This window comes from Bubalus bubalis, chromosome 8 (genome assembly GCF_019923935.1).
Source record: "Bubalus bubalis isolate 160015118507 breed Murrah chromosome 8, NDDB_SH_1, whole genome shotgun sequence".
NCBI lineage: Eukaryota > Metazoa > Chordata > Mammalia > Artiodactyla > Bovidae > Bubalus > Bubalus bubalis.
The window spans coordinates 114,948,753-114,970,468 of record NC_059164.1 but is presented as its reverse complement, the minus strand read 5'-3'; the positions used below and the strand labels follow the sequence as shown (position 1 = coordinate 114,970,468).

The 21,716-nt window shown below is 44.0% G+C and overlaps 1 protein-coding gene across 1 annotated transcript; it reads right to left on the bottom strand.

Annotated features, from left to right (window-relative positions):
- Positions 1-16,767: 16,767 nt before the first annotated feature.
- On the bottom strand, positions 16,768-17,473 carry LOC123466122 (pancreatic progenitor cell differentiation and proliferation factor-like). The gene has a single exon (XM_045166527.1). It carries the CDS (start codon positions 17,407-17,409, stop codon positions 17,062-17,064), a length of 348 nt encoding a protein of 115 aa, XP_045022462.1. The 5' UTR covers positions 17,410-17,473; the 3' UTR covers positions 16,768-17,061.
- Positions 17,474-21,716: the final 4,243 nt, after the last annotated feature.

The following is a 21,716-nucleotide window of genomic DNA, read 5'->3' as shown; positions in this document are numbered from 1 at the left end:
CTTCCTCCTTCCAGCTCCAGCCCTTCCACTTCTCTCCTTGTTCACGTGTGTTCACAACTGCCTGAAGCCCTGCCATTTAGGGTGGGAAATGAGCCCACCAGAAATAGAAACCTTGAGGGCCAGAAAGAGCAAGGCTGGGAACATCATCATGGCTTTAGTCGTGTCCGACTCTTTGTGACCCCATGGATGTAGCCCACCAGGCTCCTCTGTCCATGGGACTCTCCAGGCAACAATACTGGAGTCGGTTGCCCTGCCAATGTTCCATCAAAGCCACTCAACCCAGGTGTGATGGGTGTTTTATTATCTTTCTTGGCCTCAAACTCATGTGCGGTCATGGGGAATACACAGGAAATTATTTCTAAGAAACCTGGAACCACTTTGCAAGGATGACTACTCACTGGCCAAGGGGGAAGACAAGGAATTCTCTGAAGAGTATTAGAGTCTGGCTCTGCACTGGTCGCTGAGGGTTGGACACGACTGAGCGACTTCACTTTCACTTTTCACTTTCATGCATTGGAAAAGGAAATGGCAACCCACTCCAGTGTTCTTGCCTGGAGAATCCCAGGGACGGGGGAGCCTGGTGGGCCGCGGTCTATGGGGTCGCACAGAGTCGGACACGACTGAAGCAACTTAGCAGCAGCAGCTGCACTGATTATCAGAAAAGCTTTATTTTAAAACAAGAAAGCTACGATAAGTCCTGGGAGGGCTTACGGAGGTCAGGCAATGGTAGTCTCAGTCTCACTCTGTATCACAGGGAGTCAGTGGAACAAAGAGCACATTGGGTGGTTAGTTCCCCAGCCCGGGAGATGTGCTGAGAGCGGGTAAGCCTGACTACTGTCAGAACCGCACGCGGGTCCCCTGGCCTGTGGGGGACAGCTGTAAAGGTGGAAAAGCCAGCAGGAGCCCCAGGGACTGGCCCCCCGCGGCCAGCATGGTAAACCACGGGTGGCAGCACGTGCCCGGGGGCTTCAGGCGCAAGAGCCTGCAGAGTGGAAGGAACCACACCTGCCTTACCTGTGTGAAGTGCGCCAAACCCAGACGAGCCTTAGAGGACTGGGGGTTGTCGCACACTTAATTGGGTGGTGATGTCCATCATTTCTGGGGTCCCATAGTGACAGACTTTATTTTTGAGGGCTCCAAAATCACTGCAGATGGTGATTGCAGCCACGAAATTAAAAGACGCTTACTCCTTGGAAGAAAGGCTATGACCAACCTAGACAGCATATTAAAAGGCAGACATTACTTTGCCAACAAAGGTCCATCTAGTCCAAGCTGTGGTTTTCCCAGTAGTCATGTATGGATGTGAGAGTTGGACTATAAAGAAAGCTGAGTGCTGAAGAATTGATGCTTTTGAACTGTGGTGTCAGAGAAGACTCTTGAGAGTCCCTTGGACAACAAGGAGATCCAACCAGTCCATCCTAAAGGAAATCAGTCCTGAATATTCATTGGAAGGACTGATGCTGAAGCTGAAGCTCCAATACTTTGGCCACCTGATACAAAGAACTGACTCATTGGAAAAGACCCTGATGCTGGGAAAGACTGAGGGCAGGAGGAAAAGGGGACGACAGAGGATGAGATGGTTGGGTGGCATCACCGACTCAATGGACATGAGTTTGAGTAAACTCCGGGAGTTAGTGATGGACAGGGAAACCTGGCGTGCTGCAGTCCATGGGGTCACAAAGAGTCAGACACGACTGAGCGACTGACCTGAACTGAACATGTGGTAGCTTTACTGAGACGAATCAACATCGCTCTACTACCAAGTATACAGCGACTGACCTAGCACGTAATTTTCTCCATTTCTATCGGTAAAGGTCCTCAGAAACAACTCATTCTCACATGGCAGGAGCATCAGCCACCTGCCTGAGCCAACTCTCCTGTTTGGGTCCTAGGATACACCAGAGGGAATTGAATGTCCTCATATCTCAACCAGTACTGCATCACATTGATGACATTGTGCTAAGTGGATCTGGTGAGAGGGTAAGGGATGAGCCCCCAAGAGCTTGGAGACCTACCATACTGATAAAGTGTCTAGAGATGAGATATGTCAAAATATCCCCTGTAAGCTGAAGATATATAGTGACACTTTGTAGCACCCAATTCAAAGGAATAGACACCCCGTTGATGGACTTTTTGCTTGTTGAAAGCTAGGATATGAAAGCATGATCCTATAACATGGTTATTGAGTAATCCGTAAGATGGCCAGTTTGGGGGCTAGGGTGCAGAGAGAGAGTAAAGAATAAGAAAATCTACTGCTTAGACTCCCATGTGATATCCAGGAAGTAGTCCAAGCTGTCTTTTCACATAATCTGTGTGTCAAGACATGCAAGGGTATCTGGGATACCCTTCATTCCCATGAAGTGTATTTCCTATGTGTGAAGTAGATAATATATTTTATAGCAACTGAAAAATCCCAATGAAAGAATCACTACATAATCCCTTGGGTTTGGGATTGAAGCCGTGCCTTCTGCCAGTAACAACCCGCACCTTGCTGAGCAGTTCCTGGCTTCCTACTGACCCTACTGTGCTTGACCACAAGGCACCAAGGGATTGCCCATCATCACTGTTGTTTTCCAATCTACCATCTCCAGGTGGAATGATAGTACATTTGGGTTCATGATGCAAATCCATCTGCAAACCGGACATTCCCCTTTGTTAACTTTTCATAGTGAACCCTCGTGAGGCCACAGGTGTGTGCTGAGGGCAAAGCTGTAGACAGAAATGGGCACAGGTGCCAGGTGAGCAAATGACCCAGTTTCCTGTGCAATTAACTTGTGCCTGTTCTGATATATACCATTTCTGAAGGATAATTGATTACTACTACTAATGTCCAAATTGATGATTTTGTAGATCAGGAAAAAGCACGCCGTTGGTGGTGGGCAGTTTGAGGTGGTAAACTTTTAGTTTTGGGATATTGACTTCACACCTTAATAGACGTGGAGGCGCATGGAGCTTTGTTGTCCCCGGTGTTGAGAGAACACTTATTTCACTTGAATGACTGATGGATAACTGAAGGTTCAGAGGGGACAGAAAGGATGGACTGTGCTGGACACTTTCATTATGCCATCCAAACCCACTCTCTGGCTTTCTTCAATCTGCCTCATACCCTGGGAGGCTGAACTGGATGGACTTGATCCATGGCTCACTTGCCATCTGGCTTCTGGTTGGTTCACATGAATGGGAAGGATTGGATTGGGGAACAGAGTGAGATTACTTATTTCCCGGATTCCTCTGTGATGGGTCAGTACTTTATTATAGGTTGAAGTGAGTTTCTCTATCTGACCACAGCCCCTGTCAGGAAACCCTCTGCCACAACAGCTACTATCTGATTTCTGGTCAACTTTCCTCTCCTTAAACTTCAGTCCTGAGGATGCTAATGGCTCCCCCAGCTTGCTAGGTTTCCAGTGTTCCAACTGTTGCTGTTGGTTTCCTGTGGCCTTGCTTGCACTTTTATAAATAGCCTCCTCATTAAACTTTCCTCAATTACCCACTTGAGAGTGGCATCTGTTTCCCATTGGAGTGTAAGGTATCTGATACACATTCAGATCAGATTCTCAGAGCAAAGCTTCAAGTAATGAGAAATCAGCACCAAGTACAGGCTTATGTGGACTCTCTTAAATAACTTGAGGTAATAAGGTGTTCACACAGGAAACCATGATGTATTTGGAACTGAATGGCGAAAAGCGTACCACATGATAGTCATTTACAGTGGAATGGAAAAAGGGAAATATACGCAACCATAAAGAAAAGATTCAAAGTAAATGTCTTAAGAACTTAAAAGCTTAGATTAAGCCTTTAATAAGCTTTTGAAAAATAAGGCCGACATATAGACTTGAAACTATTAAAGTGGAAAAAAAAGAAACAAACTTGAGCTTCAGCAAAAGAGAAATTTTCTTTTTAAAAACCTCTAGGAGGAAAGATCAAGAAGAAAAAAGAAAAGGAACAAAAAATCCCTTACTAGGTGAAAGTGAAAGTCGCTCAGTCCTGTCGACTCTTTGCAAGTGTACAGTCCGTGGAATTCTCCAGGCCAGAATATTGGAGTGGGTAGCCTTGCCCTTCTCCAGGGGATCTTCCCAACCCAGGGATCAAACCCAGGTCTCCTGCATTGCAGGCAGATTCTTTACCAGCTGAGCCACAAGGGAAGCTCAAGAACACTGGAATGGGTAGCCTATCCCTTCTCCAGGGGATCTTCCCAACCAGGGAATTGAACTGGGGTCTCCTGCATTGCAGGCGGATTCTTTACCAACTGAGCTATGAGGAAAACCCTTCTTACTACATATCAAGACTTATAAAACTGTAGTAATGAAAACACTGATATCATTACCAACATACATAATGGAGAATAATTGCTAATTATAGAACATTGATAAAGGATGTTACAAATCAAAGGAGAAAAGCTAAGCTATTCAATAAATGGAGCTGGGAAAACTGTTTATGCATACATTAAAAAGCTGATACCTACGTCACACCACCAATAGAAAAAAAATTAATGAATTAAGTATCAATATGTAAAAATAAAACCCTCAAATCTTACCAAAACATTAAGACAGTGCCTTGAGGGAGAAAAGAAATTATTAAACAAGTGACAAAAATCACAATGAATGAAGAAAAGTATGGATAAGTTTAAATTTATATATGTGCATATAATGTATGAACAATATATATAATATTTGTAGAACTGTATGTAAGTTACATAATCAACATAAAAATGTATTTATTCACCCAAGAAAGTGAACAACTACCATGTTCCAATAACACCCTAAACCGCTGTAAATCCTACAGCAAAGCTGAATGCAATCTCTACCCTGGGCTGTATGTTGGCAGATAAGCAAACACGTTGAACAATGCTGCACTTAACAGCACAATGAAAATATCACTTTAATTTCCAGACAAATTATTAATCAATGTATCAATGTAGTTGTGGTGAGTTACGACAGACCGGAGAGATGACCGCTTCTCCTAAGGCATTTTACCCATTTGTTTAGTCGTTCAGTAAGCACTTATTGACTGATTGTGAGTGTCCCACACTATAATAAGCCCTAGGACTCAAGATGAATAAGAAACGATTTCTCCCACAAGCAGGAAATCTCTGAGATCAGTGCTGCATAGAAGCAGACATATAAACAGAAAAATACAGCATTGCGTAATAAATATTACTGTGGGGGAGATGTTATGATATTTTGAGGGCCTGTGGAAGTACCTACCCCAGACTGGGCAAAGGGGTAGATGGGTTTCTAGTGGCGCTTCAAAGTCCAGCAGTGAAGGCAAAGAAAATAGTTTAATTCAGATAATTGAGTGAATCATAAGTCAGAATGCATGATTGCTATAAAATTATAATTCTGCATTAAAGGCTGTCATTTCAAATTTGAGCCAAGAAAGTTCAGAGTTTCAGAACAAAGCAGGTATTTCGGAGCCCTCCACAGCAAACGTTGCTACGGCAGGAGTGTTCCGAGGTAAGAACAGTACAACAGTAGAGTATTGTTTCATGGAAAAACGAAAGCTAAGAGGGAAAAACTTGAGTTTCTGTCACAATTTTGCTGTACACTCACTTTTGAAAGCCTAGAATAAACCAATTATCTTCCTGAGTTTGGGAATAACGTCACAAACATAATGTATATTTATTATGAGAATTAAATTAGAGCATCAAGGTTAAAGCATTAAATAAAGCAGTTCACACATATTATTACTAAGTGGCATGTGTTCATAAAGACTCTACCAGCATTTCTCACTGATGGAAATTACATCATCTTCACAAATGCCTCATTTTGTTTTTACTGAGGTGTAAGTTTCTTATAATAAACTGCACACATCTTTAGTAGATCACGCATTGAGTGTGGCAACTGTATGCATCATATAACTACAAATATCAAAAATAAAAATGTAGAAACTTACCATACCCAGAAAAGATCTTCTTCCCATAAATTGATAACAACACCAACAAAAAACCCTGCTGTCCTTACATGTGGAATGTAAATGTGATGCAAATGAAGCTAGCTATGAGACAGAAACAGACTCATACACACAAAGAAGAGACTCGTGCTTCCCAAGCGGGTACTGGGGACGGATGGAGTAGGAGACGGTGTTCGCAGATACAAACTATTCTACATAGAATGGGTAGAAGCAAGGTCCTGGTGTAAGGCACAGGGAACTGCATTCACTATCCTATGGCAAGTCGTATGTATGCATCAGTCAGTTCAGTTCAGTTCAGTCGTGTCCGACTCTGCGACCCCATGAATCGCAGCACACCAGGCCTCCCTGTCTATCACCAACTCCCGGAGTTCACTCAAACTCACGTCCATTGAGTCAGTGATGCCATCCAGCCATCTCATCCTCTGTCGTCCCCTTCTCCTATTTGCTGTACGGCAGGAATTAATGCGACAGTGTAAATTTTCACCTATACATCAATAAAATAGTTTCTAAAAACTGCTGTCCTGTTTATATCATCATGTTCATGAAGGATTTTAGTCTGTAATTTTCTTTTCTAGTAATGTCATGTCGGGTTTCTGGCCTTGTGGTTATGCCAGCCTCATAAACTATTTAGTACTTCCTCCTCTCATTTCTGGGAAAACAAATGTGCAATATTGATAATATTTTTCTTTAAATGGTTTGATGGAACTCGCTACTGACATCATCCTGCATTCAAGCTGTCTTTGTTGATGTATCTCTTTAAAAAGTGTAAATTGTTTTTGTTGTTCAGTCACTAAATCGTGTCTGACTCTTTGTGACCCCATGGCAGCATGCCAGGCTCCTCTGTCCTCTACGATTGCCTGGAGTTGCCTCAGATTCAAGTCCGTCGAGTCCGTGATGCTGTCCAACCATCTCATCCCTGGCCGCCCCCTTCTCCTTTTGCCTTCAGTCTTTCCCAGTATCAGGATCTTTCCCAGTGAGTCAGCTTTTCGCATCAGGTGGCCAAAGTATTGGAGCTTCAGCTTCAGCATCAGTCCCTCCAAGGAATCAGTTCAGTTCAGTTCAGTCGCTCAGTTGTGTCCGACTCTTTGCGACCCCGTGAATCGCAGCACGCTGGCCTCCCTGTCCATCACCAACTCCTGGAGTTCACTCAGACTCAGGTGCATCGAGTCAGTGATGCCATCCAGCCATCTCAAAGGAATAGTCATGGTCAATATAAAAAATGTAAATATATATGTATATATAATTTCAGATTTCCTATGTCTTCTTGTGTTCAGTTTAGTCAAATTTATCCATTTATATTATTGACTTTATTGCACATGTTATTCACAATATTTCATTTTTATCTTTATTTCATATTTCATATCTTTATTCCATATTCATTCCTTTAAACTTTCTCATACTGGTTATTTGTGTTTATTCACTTTTTATTGATTAATGTAAAATGAAGCTTGATTAATCTAAAATGAAGGACTTCCCTGGTGGCTCAGACGGTAAAGCAGTCTGTCTACAATGCTGGAGACCTGGGTTCAATCCCTGGGTTGGGAAGATCCCCTGGAGAAGGAAATGGCAATCCACTCCAGTACTATTGCCTGGAAAATCCCATGGACAGAGGCGCCTGGTAGGCTACAGTCCATGGGGTCGCAAAGAGTCAGACACGACTGAGCAACTTCACTTTCATTTTCAAAATGAAGCTTATTAATTTTGTAAATCTTTTTCAACATGTACACTTTGATTTTACTGTTTTTTGTCTAGTTTTTCTTTTGTTGATTTCTGCTCTTAATTTCTCTCTTCTATTTATTTTGACTTGGTGATTGTTTTATACATTTTGAAGCTCTGTTATTAAGTGCATTCAAATATTAAACCACTATGTCTCATTTCAACTTTGGAATTTCCATCATTTATTTTTATGGCTTTCACTTCTCTGCTAAAATTCCTCATCTGCTTATGTATATTGTCCACTTTTTCTATTGTATATGTTAACACATTTATTATGGACTTCTCAATTATTCTTTTACACAGAATGTACAAAGTGAAACTTTAAACATTAAAGAGACAAGCAAAGAGGCAGGAAAATATGATCCACTTTTTATTAATTTTGTAAATATTTATCAATATGTCCACTTTGATTTTACTGTTTTTTGGTGTGTTTTTTTTTGTCTAGTTTTTCTTTAATTGATTTTACTGGTTTTTTGCTCTAGTTTTTCTTTTGTTGATTTTACTGTTTTTCTGTCTAGTTTTTCTTTCATTGGTTTCTGCTCTTAATTTCTCTCTTCTGTTTACTTTGACTTGAAGATGCCCTTCTGTTCCTAGCTTCTAAACATGGAAGTTTGTTAGAAAAGGGGGAAAGGGAAAATCAATTATCTGCATGTACAAAGCTATAAACATCCCTCTCAGCACTGCTTTAGTTGTGTATGAATTTCATTATGTTGCTGTTGTTATTGTACAGTCTCTAAGTCACATCTGACTCTTTGCAACCACATGGATGGCAGCAGGCCAGGCCTCCCTGTTCTTCACGAACTCTCAGAGTTTGCTCAAATTCATGTCTACTGGAAAAACCATAGCTTTGACTATATGGACCTTTGAAGTGATGCTTTGTCAGCAAGATAGGCTTCAACAGTACATGAACGGAGAACTTTCAGATGTACAAGCTGGGTTTCGAAAAGGTAGAGGAACCAGGGATCAAATTGCCAACATCTGCTGGATCATAGAGAAAGCAAAGGAATTCCAGGCAAACATCTACTTCTGCTTCATCGACTACGCTAAAAGAATTGAAAAATTCTTCTTGTGACTATGCTATCAATCTGGGAAAGATTGAGGGCAGGAGGAGAAGGGGGCAACAGTAGATGAGATGGTTAGATAGCACCACTGATTCGATGGACATGAGTTTGAGTGAAGTCTAGGAGATAGTGAAGAACAGAGGGGCCTGGCATGCTGCAATCCGTGGAGTCGCAAAGAGTTGGACACGGCTTAGCGACTGAACAACAACAAAATGCAGTGCTTTCCCCTGGAAAGCGGGGATGCTGAGTCAAACATATCTGTGTTGCACTGAGTCTGGGCTGTGTTGCAGCTTGAATTAGACTCATCCCACCCCTGGCTTCACAGACCTGGAGGGCAGGGTCAAGACTGTCCCTTCAGCAAGGCTTGTATGTGCTTAGTAGCTCAGTCATGTCCAACTCTTTGTGACCCTTTGGACAGTAGCCTGCCAGGCTCCTGTCCATGAGAGTTTTCAGACAAGAATACTAAGGTGGGTTGCCATTTCCTTCTCCAGGGGATCTTCCTGACCCAAGGATCAAAACTGCATCTCCTGTGTCTCCTGCAGTGTAGCCTGATTCTTTACCCACTGAGCCATTGGGGAAGCCCCTTCAGCAAGGTTTAGCACCTAAGAATTGGAGAGATTCTGAAATTCCAAGCTTTACAAGCCAGCAGCCACTTCCTGAGCCTTTGGCCATCTTTCCCCGTCCTGCTACAAAAGGAACAGGGTTTGATTTGCTGCTGCTTTGCCTCCAGGCAGAAGTTACTGTGCCCTAGGAATCTCCCTCAGCCTTCCTGCACATCCCCAGACCTCCAGGAGGACCAGGCACATACTAGGTCAAGCTGCCATGCGCTGCACATCAGGAGCGCTTACTCAGCCTCATGATCTGCCCTCTGCCTTGACGCTGCTACCACATGCCCGTGAAGGTCCCATGAGAAGGATGTGATGTATAGATGTGGATCTCTCCATACTGGGAATTCTCAGAATTCCAAACCATCTTCTCAGCCCACGTTTGTTGTTACTGTTCAGTCATCTCCTATCTTTGCGACCCCACGGACTGCAGCATGCCGGGCTTCCCTGTCTTTCACTATCTCTCAGAGTTTTCTCAAATTCATGTCTGTCGAGTCAGTGATGCCACCCAGCTATCTCATCCTCTGCCACCCACTTCTCCTCCTGCCCTCAATCTTTCCCAGCACCAGGGTCTTTTCCAATGAGTCAGTTCTTTGCATCAGGTGGCCAAAGAATTGGAACTTCAGCATCGGCCCTTCCAATCAGGGTTGATCTTCTTTAGGACTTTCTGGCTTGATCTCCTAGCTGTCCAAGGGACTCTCAAGAGTCTTCTCCAACACCACAATTCAAAAGCATCAGTTCTTTGGCCAACATGTGGATGATGAAAAGTTGACTAAGAAAACGCACAATGTGAGAGCTGTCAGTTTAGCTTTCTTGGGGGCAAAATGAGGACTATAGCCTGGGAGACAGCATTTCAGATAGCTCTGAGAGACTGCTCCACAGAGGCAGGGTGAAGGTCAGTTGCAAATTTTATTTTAGTGAAGGGGCAGAGGCTGGCTGCTAGTTATGAGGAGCTGATTGTCCCCATTAATGATTTTAGTGCTTTTCTAGACATAGGGAGATGCAAGAATTGGGCTCATAAAATCTCCTGGCAATATCTATCTGAAGACCTGCCAGTTTTTCCCAGAATGCAGAGGGCCTCATTCCTGACCTCCACCCTGGACTCCTTCCTGGGGGTGTTGAAGGTCAGAGGCTGTAGCAGATCATGATTTAATTCTTGTAGAGGCAGATGGCAAGTGCCAACTTGTAGTCAGCAGAAGTTTAAAAGACAGGGGGCTGCAACATCCCACACACACTGAGCAAAGAGAAGTGAAGAGAAGTGTGCCAGGGATGAACGTACCCCCAGTTTCTGCTAGGAAGGGTTGGACTCTTACTGGAATGAAGTTCAGCTGGGTTCTGAAGTTCACACTCCCAGTTCTAGACTGCTTTTAAACATGCATATGATTTTGCCACTTCTCTGGACAGTTCTGACTTGTTGGGTTGGAGCACCATGGTCTTCTGTGGTTCACCACATCAGCTGCTGAAGTATCCATTCGATGCTGGGTCTAGCATGTAGAAGTGAATAAATCATCTTTGGGGTAGGAAAGACACAAATGCGGGTTTAAATAGTTCTCTGGGTCAATCTTTGTTTTATCAGTTTTACACACACTGAAAACAAATGGTCTTTGCTACTGACCACATTTTCACAGGAGGTGAAGCAGATGTGCTGCTTGGAGCTTCCAAGTCAAAGGGATGGGAGAGGGTTAAGACACAACCTCAGCTACACCCTCCCCCCAAGGATTATCTTCTCAAAGCAAAATCTGTTCTTAACTTCATCCATGTGCAAGAGCAAGCAGCGACCCCTGTGTCACTGTCTGTCTGCGGATCAATAAACTCCTCCCATATGGCCACCTGATGTGAAGCGCTGACTCATTGGAAAAGACTCTATGCTGGGAGGGATTGGGGGCAGGAGGAGAAGGGGACGACAGAGGATGAGATGGCTGGATGACATCACCGACTCGATGGACGTGAGTCTGAGTGAACTCCGGGAGTTGGTGATGGACAGGGAGGCCTGGCGTGCTGCGATTCATGGGGTCGCAAAGAGTCGGACATGACTGTGCGCCTGAGCTGAGCTGAGCTTATAAATGCTAAGCGTGCACTGCACTCTGTCTCCTTACATTTCTGTGTTTCCTGCTAATATAAAGAGTGTAAACTGCGGTGCACAGATTAGTGACAGAGCCCAGTCTGCTCCGCTGTCCCAGACCCTGCACCAGTAGAGGCTGTCTTTCTCACGGGATTCAAGTTCCCCAAACTCAGAAACCAAGTGGAAAATACCTGAAAGATTCTGGTATAATTTTGAATAAAAACTGGAGACTTTTTTTACTTGATAAAATTATTTATCTTTTCCTTATACTCTCCAGACAGAGGCGTTCTGCTTATTTTCTTGACTGTGATGTCTCCCATATATTTTATTTGCTGGAAAAGAGACAAAAGAGGGCATTATGGCTATGTGCAAGAATATTGCCTAAATTATCTGGAATAAGCTGTCATGTACCAAGGCCAGATGTTGAAAAGGAAAAATTGACAAAGATCCAGAAGACTCCAGCTATTCATGGAGAAATCTCTGACTTCTTTAAAAAGGTTCATGCAATGTAGCTGAAGCAACATTTCCAAGCAAGGTTTTTTGCCAACGAATTTTTGACAATTTCTTTGCAATCTCATTCCTCCAAATGACTGAGATAATCCCTATTCATATATGATTTGAAGCAGGAGATTACATGACTGTAAAATAAACCTGATCCAAAACCTTCACTTACATTTGTTTATATGTCTATGTACAAACACTTGATGTGGAACCTGTCACTCATCTAACTGGTTCTGTCAAAAAATAACTGATTGTGTTATCACAGTTTGTATTCACTCTTGCCTCCCTGGTGCCTAAATAATTACCTGGCACAAAGGTAATTTTTTCCTCTCCTGTTCCTATATTCTAGTGAGGAGACATCGACAGAGGATACAGAAAAATAAATAAATGTCATTTCTAGAAGTGATACATATGATACCAGTATAATTTCATATTTAAACTGGAACACTCTTGAGAGTAGTTAAAGAGGACACCAGTAAAGCAGGTGCCCCCTGCGAGGGCCTGGAAGTAAACAAGACAAATGGAACTTAGGGGAAAGTTCCGTGAAAAAAAAAGGGTATTGGGATTACGGCTTGGATTTGAGAGGGAGTGGAATGGAGTCTGAGCGGTGGGGAGCTGGCATTAATGGGGGCCCAGGGGAAGCCCCTGGAGGGTTGTTGGCTTAGGATCCTATGCAGAAAGATGGGAGTGAATCCGTAATCAAACCTTGGAGGATGGGCTAGTTCAGGCAGGCCCATGGCAAGCACAAAGGGTCTGAGGAGGAAACGAACATGGTGTGTTCAAGATAGAGAAACCTGGGGCTCCAACAAGTAAAGGAGACTGAAAGGGGTGGGACATGGGGTCAGAGACTCAGGCTCTGTGGTCCTTGCAGGCCCTGTGGGGGACCTGGCAATTAACTCCACTGGAAGGGGTGACTCTGCAGAGATCCAAGTGAGGAAGTTCTCATTTATTAGCAGGAAATAATCGTGAGTCGTGGACTAAAGTGATGCTCTTAAATCAGTCTGAACACAGCAACAGGCTAACTTGCTATCTCAAGAAATGTCCAGATTAAGTGTTTGTTTTCCCGGCCCCCAACATGAATTATTTCACAATGAGAATAATACCTTATCTTTTGCAAAAGTTTCCATACAGTGGTTATACAGAAGTACATTTTTATTTATTTTCTGCATGTAAAGCAAGGTCCTGAAAGATGACAAGGTTTTGGAAGGACTGGGAGGGGTTGTGTGCATGTCCAGTTCAGCAGAGTGCTATGAAAGCCTGGCTGGGAGGGGTGATGACGAGGAAGAGGAATCAGGACCAGTGACATCTCATAGGTCAGAAAGTGTTTTGCTCGTTAATACAAAGGCCTGTTCTAAGTTCAAAATATCAGCTGCAGTACACAATACAGGGAATGAGGCTTGACAACTGAGTCAACTAAAACCTCCCACGTTCGGGCAGTCAGCTCAGGGTGTGATAAGGTTCCTTAGATGTCAAAGGGGGGAAGGCAGAGACACCTCCTCCCCCAGCTCACCTCCCCCTTGCTTAGAACACATCCTGGAGCCAAGACTGATTAGAAACCAGAGTGGGAGTCATTCCACAGGGGACATGGTAATGACATTGTTCTGAAGTCAGGAAGAGAAGGTGATCAGAAACCGCTTCCAAACTCACCCAGGGCAGCCGTGTACATCGCACTTCTCTGAGCTGCTCTAAACCAGTGTTGGTACAACTAACCCAGAGGGTACAGGTCATCCTGTGTCTGGTCATCTTATCTCAGGATGAAGTATGAGAAACGTGTGTCCGGATGCTTCTTCTCAAAAGTGTGTATCAACAGCTTGAAATTTCCAGGAAAGGACATCTAGGGATGGGAGCACCTCTCAATGAGAGTCTGTGGGCCAGGCCCTGACCCCTAGTCTGAGCAGTGACGTTTCAGCCATCACTTTCACCCCTAGAACAATGCTACCAGGAGCCAGGCGTGTAGAGTAAAAAATGAGCTGTGTAAGAAGCTGTCTGGGTTTATAGCAGCTACTGGAATCTCAGTGTCTCTGCTCTGAGCTGCTCCTTAAAAACGATGCCCAAGAGAAACACTGGGTCACCCCCCTGTCGAGAATTCTGAGAGCTGGCACAACTTCTACAAGGAGTGAGTCACTGAGAAACCCAAGGATGGTGATAATGAAATAAAACTGGTAACAAAGGCAGCTCCCACATAGTCTTCATGCCCGACATTGAGCCAAGTGCTTTACGCAGTCACTTACCCACACATAAACCTCTCCACGGTTTCTATCATTGTGGCCTTTTTTACACACAAGGAAACTGAGGCTTGGGCTGAGGACGCGTCTGGGAAGTCGGGTGATGAAGGGCTGGAACCTGGGCTGTCTGGGCTCCTAACCAGCACACAACAGAACCTCCATTGAGACTGGGGAGGGACGGCTGAGGACTGAAACCACAGGGGCCAGGACCACCGCCAAGAGCTTCACTCGGCTCCAGTGAGGGCCCACAGCAAACCTAACCACCCCGTGCCTCTGTCTGCCATTGCAATATCTTCACTTTGAGGCCCACAGGAAATTTTTATCACTTTTTATTTCTCACTATGGAAGCAAATGTAATGATTTCCCTCCAGAGACATCCTCATAGATTTGGCCTATAGATGCTAGCTAGGGCTTAATTCAATCACAGCAGTCCTTAGAGAATTGTGCAGACCAGCTCAAAAGCAAAGATGTTTCATTGGTATGAGTAACTTGTCTATCAGACCTATAGCTCTTAAGATATAAAAACTCTATGTTTGAAAATATAGTCTCAGCAGGATTTTAGATGAATAGTAAAAGTAAATGTAGACAAACTTCCAGTTATAAGATTTGAAAGCCCTGGGCATCTAATGTAGAGAAGGGGCTTCCCTGGTAGCTCAGCTGGTAAAGAATCTGCCTGCAAGTCAGGAGACCCTGGTTTGATCCCTGGGTTGGGAAGATCCAATGGAGAAGGGAAAGGCTATCCACTCCAGGACTCTAGCATGGAGAATTCCATGGACTGTATAGTCCATAGGGTTGCAAAGACTCAGACACGACTGAGTGACTTTCACTTTCACTATAGTGATTATAGTTAATAACATTGCACAGTATACTTGAACTTCACTAAGAAAGTAGACGGTAAATGTTTTCACCACAAAAAAGAAATGGTAATTAAGTGATGACAAGGAGGTGTTAGTTAATGCTGTGCTGATAATAATTTTGCAATATGTAAATGAGCCAATCAACAGGCTACACACCTTTAACTTACCGAATGTTATGTGTCAATTATATCTCCATAAAGCTGGGCGATTAAGATACATAAATTAATTAAATACATATATAAAAAAGAAAGCCTACAAGACATTATAAACAAAAAAATATTTGAGTCAGTGCTAATTATTTTTTAAAAGGATAATAAACATTGCATATTCCAAGGCAATGATTAAGCATTCAAAATGGAGGCTTAAGTGGAAAGCATGTATTTTTAAAAAAATGACCGAAAGAGGATCTCCCATTGTAAACGTTCTAGTAGATGAGGCAGAACCTGCTTCTGCTCCCCTTGAACCTGGGCAGGCCTGAGACTCACCTGGAGCCAGCAGGCTCCCTCAGACACAAAGATGGCCTGGGGGTGTTTTCTGCAGTGACGAGTGGCTGGGTCTGCAGGTCTGTCCTCAGCTCCACGGACAGCAAGAGAAATGAAATTCATTTCCAAAGGCACACAGTTTTATTAGATTCCAGGTTAGAGACCAGATTTCTCAATATTTGCTATGCTATGCTAAGTCACTTCAGTCGTGTCCGACTCTGTGCGACCCCATAGACGGCAGCCTATCAGGCTCCCCCGTCCCTGGGATTCTCCAGGCAAGAGTACTATATTTAATCCAACATTATTTCCACTCCAGCCTCCCCTGCCATGAAAATCATCACAACTGATTCTTTTGATTTTTTTTGTTTGTTTAGGTCTATGATCTACTTTGAGTTAATCTTTGCATGTTGTGCAAGGTATGATCAGTTTTTGTTGCTGATTTGGGGGGCTTTTTGCACGGAAGTATTCAAGTTTTCCAACAGCATTTGTTGCTCTGCACCATGGGGCATGTGGGATCTTAGTTCCCTGACTAGGGATTGAACCCATGCCCCTCTCAATGGAAGGCAGGGTCTTGACCATTGGACCACCAGGGAAGTCTCATTCCTCTGATGTTTACTACTGAATTAACTGAATCTTAAGTTAAGCTACCTGGTTGTTTGAGCAGTATATTCTCTTGTCGCACTCTGTTGGCCCATATGCAAATTTTCTGCAGTGGGAATTCATCATAAAAAGGACGATTAAAAAATACATCATCACCTTAGTTCTTCCATACATTTTCCCCAAAAGAGACCCACATTAGTCATTCATAATATAGCTCCTTTTTGCCTTTATCATGGTCCCAATTAGTTGCTATTAATTTTTTAAAAGGAAGAAATTAACTTCTAACTTTTTGAAAGAATGGGAAGAAACTTCAAGACTGAAAATGACCTCGATGGGGTATAGTAAGTCAGATATGAAAGGCCAGAATCTAGCAAGTGTAACTTAGAGAAAGCTGCTGACCGAAATGTATCATTTCTCTCTCTTGCTCTTCCTTCCTGGGTTCTCTGTTTGGGAAAAAGAGGGAAAACTGAAACAGGAGAAGCAGAGATTTAAACAAAGGACTAGGTTTAGACAGAGGTGAGCAATGGTTTGTTATGATGGGTGAATGTCAACAGAGGAAAAGCAGAAAAATAGCCAAAACCTGGGAAATAAAAGCAACAGGCCCAGAATAAAAGATGAGAAACTTCAACTCTAGGCTTTGTTTTCTTATTTATAACAATTACAGATATATGTGTATATATACTTATATGCACACACTTACTGAATGACTGTTCTGTACACTGTAGATTGATTGTATTTCAATTAAAACTTTTTTTTTTTTTTTTGCTCACTCCTGGAGTTTATTGTCCACTTGGTGCAAGGCACAGGGTCATGGGTGTGAGGAAGGCGCGTTCGTGTGGCTCGGATAGCAGAGAGTGGGATTCTCTCAACTTCCTTTTTGGTGTTTTGCTGTTTTGATATTAAAAAGTGAGCTGCTTCCCTTGACTGTAGCCTGCTTGGTCTTGGGGAGAGGAGGGGAAGGGAGGGTACAGGGCAGGGGGAGGAAGAGGGCTCTGATGAGCCTAGCGCCTTGAAAGGAAGCCTGGCAGCTGGTGGTGGTCACTCAGGACGGGGGCCTGCAGTTGGTTTTGCCAGGCTGGCCGCTGGGCTGCTGCTTCCCCACAGCTTCCCGAGCCAGGTCACATGTGATCGTGCTGGTGGAGGCCTGGGCAGACTCCGAGTGCTCTGGGGACTCCAGCACTGTGGCCATGAACGGGAGAGTGGACTTCCCGAAGAGGAAGCTAGCCCACCAGTGTCCCGGGTCTGCTTTGGGGAGACCCGGGTGGTGGGGGATGGCTTCCCGGGGGGACTCGGCACTTCCGCAGGGGCTGTTACTGGAAGTGGAGCCCAGGCGGTGCCGGTAGTAGTCGTGGGTGGCCACGAGCGAGCCGCTGGAGGGGATGGCTGCCATGCTCTTGCTTGCGGGCTGGTGGAAACCTCGGCGGCGACCCCTCCAGGGCCTCAGCGTGAGATCACGGACGGTGGGCGCGGGGGCGCTAGGCCACAGACCCCATCTGCATATGAAAAGCGGGAGGCCACCCCACAAACTAGACGCGAGGGCCTCATTTAAAACTTTAAAAAAAGAATATTAGTATGCTGTAGCTCTAGAAGCTCCATACTTAAAAATATGTTAAGAAATTAGTGGTACCTTAAAGAAAATGGCAACCCGCTCCATTGTTCTTGCCTGGAGAATCCCAGGGACGGCAGAGCCTGGTGGGCTGCCGTCTATGGGGTCGCACAGAGTCGGACACGACTGAAGCGACTTAACAGCAACAGCAACAGTAATGACATATAAACACAATCAGACTGTATGTAGAGAATATGAAAAAATCAAGAAAACAGATATCCTACTATTTCCTCCAGTTGATTCTGTGTCAAAGAGATGGATGTTAAGCTAACACCCATATCTACCCTTTATGGCTCTTGGTTCCTTCTTGATGTCTCCATTATACACCTACTGTAGGCAGCCTGGAGGGGTTCTTACTTGCCTTGGAAAAGAGACATCACAGAAACACCTATACACACACACACACACACAAACCAGCCACAAATAGATTTTGGATTTCCTTTTGAAAGGCATTGCATATGTTCCCTGAATTCCCCTTGCCATTATATTTACAGTTATAATTAACATTTTATAATGTGCAATTAGTTGGAGAAGATGGGAAAATGGTTTCCCCAAAACCAATATATTAAATTTAGCATTTCTATCTAGTTATTGCAGGAAGAAATATTACTTATAACAACCTGCATCATATCAAATTAATGGATTCTGCAACATCTCTAAGTAGGAAAAAAAAAAATTCTTTAGGGAGAAAGTAGAAATTAAAGTGTGATGGAATAGCCTCTGTGATTACATTTCCAGGAGAAAACATTGCACTTTCTTTAGGTCGACAGAAACAAGATGATGCATTTCTGGGAGTGAGGAATCTCTTCTCCATCTGCCAGAATCTTGCCTACATGGGATAAATTTTTCTTCTTACCTGAAGCTCGCTGTTACGTGGTCAAATAATTAGGCAGGAGAAATTCCCCCAGAGTATCAGAGACACCGCAGAGTGGGAGGTTAGGCGGACCCTGCAGAATCCCTGGCTCCAGAACGCTGTGCCGGCCAGCTTGGCTGCGTGTTTTTGCTACAGCTTGATTCTGCAGTCCTCTTCTTGTCTTTTTCCCTCCCATCATCCTTATTTTAGCTTTCATTTTCCAGTTCGGGGTTATTTCTTATCAGCTTGGTCATGAGTCCCTGCCTGCCTATTCGAGCATCTCTGAGATGGTCGTAAGAGACCCTTTGCATGAGACATCCTTTTATTCTGTAATATTCCACCTCATTCTCAGCCTCAGCCATCCCTAGCTTTCAAGGAAAGCTAGCACATCCTTTCTTCTGTTGAGGCAGATTTAATCTCCATCAACACTGAATGACTCCAACTGTGCCACTGTGTTCTCAGGAGGTAGCAGGAACAGTTAATAAAGTTTGGCTAAGCTGCCATCTTTCACGGTGTTTTAGAAAACTCCTCACATGGGGAAGTATTAGGATGGCCAAAAAGTCCATTCGGGTTTTTCTGGCCCATCTTATGGAAACACTTGAATAACCATTTTGGCCAACCCAGTACTTTGTAGTACATACACACATGCTTAATTGCTCAGTCCTGTCCATTCTTTGAAACATCACAGATTACAGCCCACCAGGCTCCTCTGTCCATGGGATTCTCCAGGCAAGAATACTGGAATGGGGTGCCATTCCCTTCTCACCTCCAGAGATAGTCTGCTTCTCACACTACAGTCCTAAGTGTCTGCTATGAATCCATGAAAAGAAAATGAAAGTGAAGTCACTCAGTCGTGTCCGACTGTTTGCAACCTTATGGACTATAGCCCACTAGGCGCCTCTGTCCACGGGATTTTCCAGGCAAGAATACTGGAGTGGGTTGCCATACCCTCCTCCAGGGGATCTTCCCTACCCAGGGATCAAACTCAGGTCTCCCACATTGCGGGTAGACTCTACCATCTGAGCCACCATGAAGTGAAGTGAAGTGAAGTGAAGTCGCTCAGTCGTGTCCAGCTCTTCGAGACCCCATGGACTCTAGCCTACCATGCTCCTCTGTTCATGGGATTCTCCAGGCAAGAGTACTGGGGTGGGTTGCCATTTCCTTCCCCAGGGGATCTTCCTGACCCAGGGATCAAACCCGGGTCTCCTGCATTGTAGGCAGATGCTTTACCATCTGCACCACCAGGTCAGCCTGAACCCCACCAATTTACCATTGAGGGGAGGGCAGAGAACAAGGCTCCCTGCAGCAGACTCTCCTCCAGTCCCGCTAACTAGATGAATATTTTAAAAGAAACATGCAATCTCAGCTTTCTCTTATTTTGGATCTCATCTTCTTTTACAAAATAAAAGGGATTAGCCCAGCTGAATGGCTGGCTGCAATTCAATACCTTTCTTTTTTTTTTTTTTTTTTTAATTTTTTTTTTTTCAAATGGTACATAAATTCAGGAGTCTTTATTTTGAAAAAATTATTCCAACAATGTTTCACAATGAACAATAAATCAAATATATCTACCATATATTTGAAATGAAAATTGAAATCAACCTGTTTTTGCCTAATACCTAAGACCACCTCTTGCAATTAAGACTGGTCTTCATAAATCTTGTCATATCAAAACATCTTCCAAGATATGCCCTGCTGACTAAAACGGAATACCTTTCTTTCTGATTACTGCACAATAAAAGAGGGTTAAACAGTGAGCAGGGCTAAGTGGTCTGTGTCTATCTAGGCCGGCACTGAGTGTGTTGAGGGATTCACTCCAGTCGATGAAAAGCTGCGTTTCAAGTTGCTTCCGATTCACGTAACAGTTCACAGCAGATGCTCCAGAATGTGGTCCACGGCATGCGGGAAGCTCTCACAGGTTAAGTAAGGAGCTGGGTTAATTTTGTCTTCGTCTGGTGCTCAATATTTCCCTGTCTTGACTAAGATGCCCCGCATGCCGGCATTCTGAGCCCCACCAACATCATCTCTGCAGTCATCTCCGATCATAACAGTCTCCTCAGGTTCACAGCCAGTGCCCCGCAATGCCTCCATGGCTTTCTCTAAATCCTAATCCTTTGTTTACTTGATAACCACACATAAAAAGCATAATATCCCCATCATTTCATGGTCAGAAACAAAGAGTGTGAGTGACTCTTTGAGCTGAGGAAGGAATTGACAGTTTGGGAGACAGAGGTTACTCTGCTCAGAGAACACCACGTGGAGGAGCTGACCCAAAGACTGTAACCTCAGATTCCCAGGACCTGTCATCACACACACCACCACATTCCACACACTGCCTTCATCTCTTAAGTTTACAGCCCAGAGTTGTTCAAGAAGTTCAGGAGACAACATCATTGCCCAGTGGAGATGCCTAGCTTCAAGCAAGCAGCCGCCCCTGGCTGGGCCTTAGAGACCTTTTGTGGATCAGATGACAGATGAGGAAGTTAAGTCCTCCTCTAGGTCCCAGTGCTTTGATCATAAGACAGTCTGTGACTAGCCTGGCTAGGATGTTCAAGCTCAAAACCTTCTTGAGTGGTTTTCCTAAAGGTGCATCTCTGGGAGACTCTGAGCGTTATTACCTAATTTAAGGAGTTAGTCATTAATTTCTGAAGCCGCCTTGGTGCATCAAGCCTCTCTTGATTAGCACCGCGCTTCTTCAACCTGTCACTTTCCAGCCACTTGAGAATGTTAGCTCGTTCCTACCTGCTTCTAGGTTTGGATGTACAAATCTTCAAGCAGGCACAGGACTCACCTCTCTGGCAAAGCATCCGTTCTTTCTGCAAGCCCTTCCAAAAGGCACTGTCTGGGTGCTGTATTAGAGAACCATACAGATAAATCAGTTGTTAATTGCCAGGACGTCATGGTGCAGGAGGAAAGGCAAGCCGCTGACAAAGGACCCCATAAACCATCAGTCTTAAATGCTATGGAAGAATCAACCACTTGGTCACTTTGACGTGAAACAAAGAACTACTTGTCCAGGCTTGGAAGCACAAGATGGAATTATTTTAAGTTTTCAAATGAGAATTTTAGCCCCACTTTACTCTCTAGCTTCATTTCAAGTGATGGATTATTTCCACCAAGTAATACTCCTCATTTTGCTTACTCTGTTGCCTAGAAAACACTCAGAGCACCCTCTCCCACCAAGCAAATAAATTCTAGCCTCTTCTGGAAGTCTAGTTCAATATATTCTATAAATAAC

What these genes read in the sequence shown, in the direction of transcription:
- LOC123466122 (XM_045166527.1), bottom strand. Translation starts at nt 17,409, where the DNA reads ATGGCAGCCATCCCCTCCAGCGGCTCGCTCGTGGCCACCCACGACTAC.